Source organism: Limulus polyphemus, unplaced genomic scaffold, assembly GCF_000517525.1.
Source record: "Limulus polyphemus unplaced genomic scaffold, Limulus_polyphemus-2.1.2 Scaffold512, whole genome shotgun sequence".
NCBI lineage: Eukaryota > Metazoa > Arthropoda > Merostomata > Xiphosura > Limulidae > Limulus > Limulus polyphemus.
In genome coordinates this window covers 431,195-442,041 of record NW_013666122.1, presented here as the reverse complement: position 1 = coordinate 442,041, position 10,847 = coordinate 431,195, and the positions used below count along the sequence as shown (strand labels likewise).

Sequence of the window (10,847 nt, the reverse complement as noted above, 5' to 3'; positions counted from 1 at the left end):
AGCGGTGGGGGGCGAAGACTAGGAGCCGTCCCTCAAGTCTTACACTGCTAAATTAGGGACGGCTAGCGCAGATAGCCTTCGTGTAGCTTTGCGCGAAATTCAGAAACAAACAAACAATTTATAATTTTAATGGAAAGCTACACAAGGATTATTTGTACATAGCCATCTCCATTTTAAATAAAATTGATAATAAACATAATACACTACATAATAATGTAGGTCACACCACAACAGTCGTTGTCTATGAAATCTGATGATATAAATAGCGCCTAGAACATTACTATGTCTGTTGTATTCCTGCCGACCTCATGAGCTCTGGTATAGAGCGAAAGGCCTCGTGGATATTGAATATGGCAGAAGTACGGTGACTGGCATATTATAAAATATTATTCTTTGTTTTCACGAATAAGTTTTTAGAATGTCAACAAATAAAGACTATATAACTTAGTCAACAGCACCCACCGCCAACTCTTGACTGATAAAATAGTGGGATGTGACAGTCAATCTTAAGGTACGTCCATGTTTGTACAGAACTAGGATGCTAATCACTTGAGCACGCCAGTATCGATTTAAACCAAAAAGCAGAGAAGACGGTTGCTTATAATCGTATACTTTAATAGCTTTCTCAAATAATTTTTAACTTTAAGAAAAACTTTTAAAAGGTTGTTTTGAAGGATATTTTAATGCAAAAGAAAATTGTAGAGAAAGGGAGGGAGGAGAGCACAGGAGTGAAATGGCCTATGAATAGGTCTTAATTGAGCCCTGGACGACGTCCAGTCCACAAGTGTCGAGAAAGGCTTCCAACTGTAATCATACAAAGGTCATATCCTCTGAAACTGGACAGATGTTCAGAATATTACAGTCCTGTTCTTGACAGTTCACATAAGTACGTGGAAACGTGCAGCAATTACAATCTTCAACATAAAGACTTTTAATGACATCAGATGCGAGCCGAGCCTTTGGTGTAGCCAATTGGGGACAAGGATTCAGAAACATACACCCTCATTTTGGGGGGAACGACGACCCTTCTATGCTGAAAACATATGGTGTCAACAAACGTTTTAAGAGGGAGACCTATTTGTTGAAGATGTAAAATAAAACATGCAAGAAAATGAATAAAGAACACTGTTCGATATTTTGTAGGACAAGGGCCACTTAGCCCGACCCAATGGATGATAATGAATATGCTAAACATCATAACGATATGAACATTAAATACACATCTCTGTTCTAGTCTAACCGTGGGAAGTAAACAGGTGTATGGTACCACAATTGTGCATCATAACGATATGAACATTAAATACACATCTCTGTTCAAGTCTAACCGTGGGAAGTAAACAGATGTATGGTACCACAATTGTACATCATAACGATATGAACATTAAATACCTCTCTGTTCTAGTCTAACCGTGGGAAGTAAACAGGTGTATGGTACCACAATTGTACATCATAACGATATGAACATTAAATACACATCTCTGTTCTAGTCTAACCATGGGAAGTAAACAGGTGTATGGTACCACAATTGTACATCATAACGATATGAACATTAAATACACATCTCTGTTCTAGTCTAACCGTGGGAAGTAAACAGGTGTATGGTACCACAATTGTACATCATAATGATATGAACATTAAATACAAATATTTGTTCTAGTCTAACCGTGGGAAGTAACCAGGTGTATGGTACCACAATTGTACATCACAACGATATGAACATTAAATACAAATATTTGTTCTAGTTTAACCGTGGGAAGTAACCAGGTGTATGGTACAACAATTGTACATCATGACAAGATGAACATGAAATACACATCGCTGTTCTAGTTTAACCATTTGTTTGGGCTATATTTGCTATGCCAGTATCGAAATATGTTTTTTAGCGCTATAGGCCTTTAGGTATATTGCTGAGCCACTGAGGGGCCTAATCTAATCGCGATAAATAAACGAGGGCGTGATACTAGACTACCAGGTTCGTTCTTAACGAAGGAAGAAGAGTTAGTAAATTTCGTAACATAAATCATAGTTAAGTGTGCAGCTTTTGTGAGACGACGTACGATAGAAATAAATAATAGCACCACGAACATGCGTGCCTTAAATCTTGTGCGTGGTATTCCACGTGGACCGATAACACGCGAGAAACAACTGTCGTAGATTCCATATAATAATATCTCACAGTAACCAGCTTCAGGAATCCACAAGATTGTTCTTATCACGGCTTCTAGAAAGCAGTGTTATAGAGGGCTCTATTCTCATACATTACTGACGACCTTATTATGGGTTTACGTCGTACTGGGGACAATAAATCTTTATAGAAAAGTGTATGCTGGAATACCGTTCTGCTTCAACACATATGTTTTAATCAATTCTTTAATGAACCTACAAATTAAATGCAACTACAGACAAAGAACGAAAGTAGGTGAGAAAAGAAAACATTACAAATACTGAAGTGACGTGAAAAACGAAGCTCAGTGGCTCCATCTTCCGTCAATATGTTTCTACGCTTGTCCGGAATAGAAATATAAAATATATAAATATTCTTCATGCGTTTCATTCCATGTATCTGAGAATCACAAATTTTGACAGTTTTTATTTCAAACTACTAACGCAAGATTTCTTCATGTATTCGCTAATGTATAGATTATAAGCTAACTTTTGCTTCAGATTATTATTTACATTGCAGTACGTTACAAGTAATTCCTAGCAATATATTTCAGCACTTTTAGACTTAAAATAAGACCCAAAACTTTCGAATAGTTGACTATACTTCACCCTTTGTTCTCCTGAAGAAGAACAGTCAACTATTCGAAAGCGCTCGAGTTTTGTGTCTTATTTTAAGTCTATTACACTTTATATGTTAACTCTTTTATCAAAATTTCAGCACTTTTAATATGAGTGACTAAAGAAAGGGAGGAGGAGACTTACACTTAAACCATGTATTTTTGTTGTTGTTGTTATTATTATTGCTTATGTCTCATCTAAGTGTATGTGTATGAAAGACGAGACCTACAAGTATATTATTTCTTAAAAATAACTAAATTATTGGTTGTTTCTAGGAAGTAATCACTACCCTGAACCTCACACTATCCCTCACGAAACTGAAGGTGTCTTTGTGTAATGCTTCACAATGGCCCATTTGTACTCTGTCCACGGCAGGGAATCTAACCCCGGATTTTAGAGTTGTGAGACAACAAACAATGCCCTGAAAGGTAAAGTAACTGAAATGATGATTGAATGATTAATCATTAAAGATCAAATCAAGTTTGGTATTTATTAAACAGCATTTACCTTTCTGTGCTTGACCTTGGGGTCACTGAGTTTACCACATAAATAGGACTCGAAACCTACAAGTTAGGTCAAGGTTCACCAAAAAAATATCATAAAAAAATAGTACCTGACCTCTTGGTTACCTTTAACATAAGAGTAATTTGGGGGCGATAAACATTATAAACATTAACTAGGATAAAAGATTAAACAAAAGGTCACAACTAATATTTAACCTCTTGGAGTCACTTTAATCTTTACAATCCATGACATATAACTTGCTCAAAGTTAGCAGAAAAAAAAGCATTGAATTAAGTAAGCCTCTTACCAATAATGATCATAGACATTTTAAAAACAAATTTAAAACCAATAGGTTAGAAAATAAATAAATAAATCATTTGGCTTCACGTGATTTGGGGTTAACAATGAACTTAATGCATTGTTACCACTAGATGTGGAACCATAGAAGTGACGTAATGACATTAGATCTTTATCAGACTGGAATCACATGTATACAGGATAAAACTTTTGTTCCTCGACCATGGTTGGCCACAAATAAACAACATATTAGCTTTAAATTATGTGATTTGGGAGATCAACTTGTTTTGCATTTGTGTGAACTAGATCTTTGTGTATAATTCCGATGAGGAACTATAATTTTGACCATTACACTCTTCAGGGTTTCCAAGTGCATGTATGAATCAAATACAAGGCGATACATACATTATAAAAAAAAAGTATTTCTCTATTTAAAAAAACCCGAGGAGGTAACTCTGTAAAACAGAAATTTTGTCTGTCTTGGAAGATACACAACTCCATGGTACAAGGAACAATTTTGGTGAAAAGTCAGTTAAAAACTGTAGAAACAGCTGATCACACACAATGATCAAATACGTTCATAAAAATGACAAAGTAAGTCGTTAGCACGATATGAAGTGCGTGAGCTTCTGAAAAGACAATATGCTTGGAAAGTGTTAATGTTTTAGCACTTGTGCATTATCAGAAAAACCCTTGAGAGTGACAAAACATTGTCAAGGTTTAATCCTTTTGAAACAGACTGTCAATCCAGAGCAGATATTATGAACCAGAACCTGCCAAAACGGGATCTATTGAAGACCAGCAAAGTGTCAAATTACAAACATTACAGCACCTTATTTAAATAAAGAGAATGAAACTGATATGGTTACTTGTTTGCTTATCTGCACTGTTTCCCTTTCTTACAGTTTACAGTTGCATATTAAAACTTTAGTGGTAATAATAATTTTAGGTAAGACAACCATAAACTAAATATACAGATGAACCAAAAAGGGCTAGCGATAAATCAATCTTTTACTATAGTTACCTTATTGTTGGCTCCCTCTAGTTGTAGACTAATGAACTTTGTATGAAAAAATAATCCTTAAAAATAACATTTTTGCTTGTCATCAGCACTTAAACAGAGATACTGTAAAATATTTTCAGTTGTTAGATCATACATTCATTTAATTAGCTAAAATGATTTCTCCTTAATTATAGTCATTTTTATATAGGAGAGAAGGATTGTTATATATTTTGTTGGACTTCATTAACAAGGGATGTTTATCCTTGACCATTGGGATTCTATGCAAGTTTTATTTTTGATTGTTAACTTATGCCACAGATTTATTGATTAGACTTTGACCACTGGTAGTTTATATATTTTGTTTTATGTTTTAAATTCCAATGGAACTTGATCAACATAATTTACCATCTTTAACTGATGGTTTTTATAAGGAGTATTTCATACACTACTGGAACTCCATTAATTTATTTAGTCATCTTTGATTGCTGGGATATCATACAGGAGAGTTTTATATTTTACTGTAACTCCATTAACACACTTATTCATTTTTTATTTTTGATGTATCATACAGGAAATTTTTACATTTTACTGTAACTCCATTAACAGACTTACTCATTTTATATTTCTGGCATATCATACAGGAAATTTTTATATTTTACTGGAACTCCATTAACACACTTACTCATTTTATATTTCTGGTATATCATACAGGAAATTTTTATATTTTACTGTAACTCCATTAACAGACTTACTCATTTTTTATTTTTGATGTATCATACAGGAAATTTTTATATTTTACTGTAACTCCATTAACAGACTTACTCATTTTATATTTCTGGTATATCATACAGGAAATTTTTATATTTTACTGTAACTCCATTAACACACTTACTCATTTTTATTTTTGGTATATCATACAGGAGAGTTTTATATTTTACTGTAACTCCATTAACACACTTACTCATTTTTTATTTTTGATGTATCATACAGGAAATTTTTATATTTTACTGGAACTCCATTAACAGACTTATTCACCATTAGTTTTTGGTATATCATACAGGAGAGTTTTACAGCCCTCGTATTTGATAAAAGGCCTTGTCAACACTTGATATGGCAGGTCTAACATGGTTGATGTATTATAACGTATCCTGTTCAACTTTGTTGATATATCATACAGTAGAGTTTTAAATTCTATTGGAACTTCAATAACAGAACTGATAAACTTTGATTGCTGATATATCGTACAGTAGAGTTTGTATGTCACTGAAAGTTCGAAACAGAATTGTTAATCTTTATTACAGGATATTATATCATACAGAAAGCTTATATTTTGCTGGAAGTACAATAATAAATTTGTTAATCCTTGCTGGAATATCTGCAGTAAAAACGTGTATTTTACTGGAACTCCATTGATAGAACAACTTCAGTTACAGGTTTTTCTTAACAGTTTCTATCTCTTGTTTATCTTACACCAATGACACTTTATGGAAGATGACAAATCATTATCACTGGAACTATTTTCTACAATGTATGACTGATTTCAAAAAGTGTATCAAGTGACACATCTTTGTTTGTAAAGCGATTATTACTTCCCACTTTTAGACTCCAAATATAAGTGTGGTTTTCTATCTGATTGGAGAATATTTACTTAAAGCTTTAAGACCACAGTATCTATGATATAATAATGTAAAAAGCCTAAGCCTTACAACCATTATTTATTAGCACTATTGAAAAAGTTTTCTCTTGTCAATGCTCTATTACTAAGACTCTGACCATTCAATCTTCAACCTGGTAGCCTGATAATTCTGAAATGCAAAATATACAATCATTTTCCTGGTATTATTAACAACTGACATAAGTCATATAGGTACCTTACTACTCACCGTGCCATTCATGAGGTTTCTAACTAGCGGTTCTTCATGTGAGAAGAATATAAGTAACCTATTAACAGTGGTTTCTAATTACTGGTATTTCATAAATGTCAACCAAATGCATTTAGTGTACTCCCCTATAACTGTTTGCTCATATTCTAATGAATGGAACTTCTTAAGCACGTGTGTTTTAAAACAAAACATATTGTACTTAATGAGTAGAGTTTATCATTAGCCTTAAACTTATTAATCCGAAATATTTCAAACAGAATGTACTACCAGAAGAAGTGAATTTTGGGATTGAAACCACCAACATGTGCTGTCTGTATGAACACAAAAGCTTGATTGTGCTCTGAAGTTGAAGGTATGTTAAAACTTTATGTTTTGGTAATAACAAATTGTATAGTGCTACAAAAATATTTCAGTGTATTTTTTTTTCTATGTTACAAATACGTTTAGAAATTGAGTTGATATGCCTCGCTACTGATGACAAGACAGCATATAATTGTGTATGTGCAACTATACTGTATCCTGATTTCAATTCAAACACATTCAATACCAGATACAAGAAATTCATGAGCCAAGTGAGTTAACTTAAGTTATCTGTTTTGAAAAGCTTGAGCCAGGCATCTGAAAGACATATACTGTCTTTGTCTCTAAATTTATTTCAAAGAAGAGAATGGAAAATATTTAACGATAAGTTGACACTCACAAGAGATATGTTACTTAAAGGCATTCCAGATTTTGATGCTGTTCAGTGAGCTCTGTTGCACAGTTTTGATGATGATTAAACACATTGGATAAATCAAAACACAAACTTCCTCATTTAATGCCCTCACACATTTTCTTGCTGGAATGGATATGTTTCTGGATCACAAATTTCTGTATTAATAAAATAAGAATAAACGTGACACTTATAATATTCAGACTAACCTCCCAGTTATTCTAATTTGTATGGATCAGAGCAATGCAGCATGTTGTTGAAGTATTAATGTATCATGTGAAATGTGGCTAAAGTACTTGTGTTCAGGAAACCTTGTAATTTCACTTTAAAAAATGTCAAGTAAATGCAGGCTCTCAGGTAAAAACATTTCTTGTAAAGATAGGTTGATCTGATTCCATTAATGTAGTTCAATGACATTATGCAACACTTACCCACACCAATCAAATATAATTTATTATTACTATTCACCAAGATAAAGTACAGGTTTTTCATGAATTACAGACTATGATACTAAACTTGTCTTGATTATGAACTTCTTAGTATTAATGTAGTTCAATGACATTATGCAACACTTACCCACACCAATCAAATATAATTTATTATTACTATTCACCAAGATAAAGTACAGGTTTTTCATGAATTACAGACTATGATACTAAACTTGTCTTGATTATGAACTTCTTGGTATCTTATGCAAACTGTACCATAACAAACAGTCCCTCAATACTGTACCAAAACCCACAATACTTACCATAGCCATAGTCCACATACTGTACCATAATGACAGCCTCTTAATATTGTACAATAAGAAAATTCTCATGATACCTCGTCAGACAACAGTCCTATGATACTTTACCATAACAACAGTCCCCACATTATTGCACCTCAATCCAGAGTTCAGTAACATGGTCATAAAAAGCATTCACTAACTACTGAAATCCAATAACAAAGCTGCAGAGAAACTACAACTTTTGTGTGTGTGTGAGTTTGCCATTAGCTTGATTACATTGTAATCCACTACTGCTACTACAGTATAGGGATTGGAAACTATCTAATGGTGACAAAAACCCAAACTTGAATCTAAGAGAAATACAATGGTGAATGTTTGTTTTGGAACATATGACCAATTAGAGCATTTTGTACGATTTTTCATACTTGGTGTGTGGTCTAAGATTACATCTGGCAATCATGTAAATAATAGAGAATCAAATCAGCTGAAAAATTACAGTAGTAAAGTACAGAAAGAAAGATATGAAAAAAAATTAATTAAAATGTTATACTGATGAAAAGTGATATAGCCAAGCAAAAATAAAAATGACAGCATCTAAAACACTAGTATGTTCACTAAAGGGTGTCTTCCAGAAAATCTGAATCAAAATAAAGTAAGATATGTGTACCTCTCTAGTGATATGAAGTGTAGACATAAAGCCAAAGGAAGATCAGGTGTGTTAAGTTTTTATCTTTTATATTAAAGTACCCCTGTTAGGAATAATAGACTTAAAATAAGACCCAAAACTCGAGCGCTTTTGAATAGTTGACTATTATTCTTCAGAAGAACAAAGGGTTAAGAATAAGATTTTTATTGTCTATATAAGTAAGCCTTTTTTTTATGTCAACTTCAGTTTAAAAGGAACATTAAAGATCTCTTCAACTGACAACAAAACAAGTTTCAGTTGTGACAGCTTCAGATAATTTATTGCAATACTGGAAAGGACTCCCACTGGTCACAAATTTCTTAATTAATGATACCTTTAAAAGGCACAAAGTCACAAATCAAAATTAACTTGTATGTAAGTAGATGCTTAAATGAAAACTTTCTTTAAATTTATAATTATAACAAAATATTTTTCATTTCTGTGAAGTATTGGTGTTTATTGTAATCTTTCATGAATAACATTGTTTCAAGTTAGTGGTTAAACAATGCACTCTCTACTAAAACCTACACTTGGTGTTGGAATTTTCCCAGATTTCTCCCCCTTAGAAAGCTTTTGTAACCAGACTAATAAAATCCACTAAATAGTTATTACTCTTCATTTCAAGAGTTGAAAACAAAAGATAAAGAAACTCATAAGATAACTGGGGGTGGGGGAATGGAATTAGGGAAGAATGGTATTTCAACTTTTTGTCTTTTTTTGGATTTCACTTCATAGCACATTTTTCATTTGAAAAAAAACAAAATTTTTTTCTATCTATTATTAAGTTATAGCACAATTTCTATCTTCAATGCTTCATTATTGATTCGATTTGCTTACATTACAGAGATGTGTCTTATTATATTACTTTCTCTACTATTTCTAAAGAAACATATCAGCAAAAGAATAATTAAAAAATTACATAAGAACTATTTATGTCAAGAGCTTTTACGTGTTATAAGTTTTAATAAAAGTACCTTGTTCTTTAAGCTACATTAAGTTTAATATTATTATTATTATTGTGTTTTATCAGTCAGCCAGTACCCTTAATTATTAATACTTACTGGAAAGAAGCCTCCTGGTCCTATAGGCCCACCTGGCATACCTTCATTAGGTGGCATCTGACCCAAAGGACTGGGCGCTGAAGGATTCTGAAAATGGGAAAGTAATACAAACAAATAAGTTTTTAGTTTTTTGTTCTTAATAACAAAAAATATTTATTTTAAGAGGGTAAGAGATAACATAGACTTTAGTTCTCCTGAAACGATTTAGTGAAACAAGTATTATTTAACGTTTAGTAATTTTATTTTATTTATTTTTGACAGTGAAGTTATGTGTCGCATTGGTAAACCGTCAAGTTATTCATTTTTTAAATTTCAACACCAAAGGTAAAAAATGTGCTTTCTTTCTACTAGATGACGCCACAATCGTCTCATGGAAGAACACCAGTATCCAGTGATCTGAAAAGAAATCCCTCAAGTACCGTGGGTGGTGGTGTTAAAATACCTAAAGGAAGTGTTTGAGAGCCACGAAGTATTTATAATCTTATACACACGCTACTGAACACAATAATAATACCGCTTACAGCGTGCATTGACCATAATGTATGCATGTTTACTTGAAGAGACGTTATCGAACAATTAATTGTCTTGTCACTCAACAAGTTGTGATAATATTTATTCTATAACGCCGTTGCAATCAATTCTAATTCACTTGTTTACCCTTTTTTCCCCCGATTATTAATTTTCAATTAACATCATGTTAGGTTCCCCCAAAAAGAAATTATCGCTGTTCGTTCTTCTAAATCTATAAACGTACTGCACCTGTTACACAAAATATATCAAAAACGGTTTGGAAATAAAAACTTTCACTACATCTAAAACTTAGCGATTTGTTAATAACCGAACTTGTTTTCAATATTTTAAACCTCTGTACTCTACTGGTTTTTTTTTCAATATGACATTTTTAAACTTAGGGTGTGAAAAAAAGTTTAAATATAAAATCGAAGTTTCAACAAACAAAAATTCACAATATAGGTAAAGGGAGGGAGTTGCCATGGTTACGTGACTGATATGATGCAGCGTGTTGGCTTACTCTCCGCATATTCATCCGAGCTTCCAAGAAGTCCCGGATCGAATGGAGAGGGAGGGTGGGGGGTGGGGAGGTATCAAGGCCAAGGCTTACCTAATTAGGGACGGGAAAATACCGAACTCTCTCTCTCTCTCTCTCTCTCTCTATATATATATATATATATA

The 10,847-nt window shown here is 32.9% G+C and overlaps 1 protein-coding gene and 1 long non-coding RNA gene across 6 annotated transcripts in view; one reads left to right on the top strand and one right to left on the bottom strand.

Moving 5' to 3' along the window:
- LOC111085623 overlaps positions 1–10,478 on the top strand; it is a 21,778-nt gene extending 11,300 nt beyond the window's left edge. Inside the window, exons 2-4 of one of the 2 annotated variants that reach the window (XR_002610436.1) lie at positions 3,057–3,209; positions 6,726–6,820; positions 10,008–10,478. This is a non-coding gene — a long non-coding RNA (uncharacterized LOC111085623). The remainder of the gene's footprint in view (positions 1–3,056; positions 3,210–6,725; positions 6,821–10,007) is intronic. The other variant, XR_002610437.1, reaches the window with a different exon arrangement.
- Positions 1–10,847, bottom strand: part of LOC106458771 (single-stranded DNA-binding protein 3-like) — a 170,248-nt gene that overhangs the window by 88,132 nt on the left and 71,269 nt on the right. For all 4 annotated transcript variants that reach the window (XM_022385104.1, XM_022385103.1, XM_022385102.1 and 1 more), the window contains exon 3: positions 9,657–9,743. In XM_022385104.1, the coding sequence (XP_022240812.1) occupies positions 9,657–9,743 (87 nt within the window). The remainder of the gene's footprint in view (positions 1–9,656; positions 9,744–10,847) is intronic.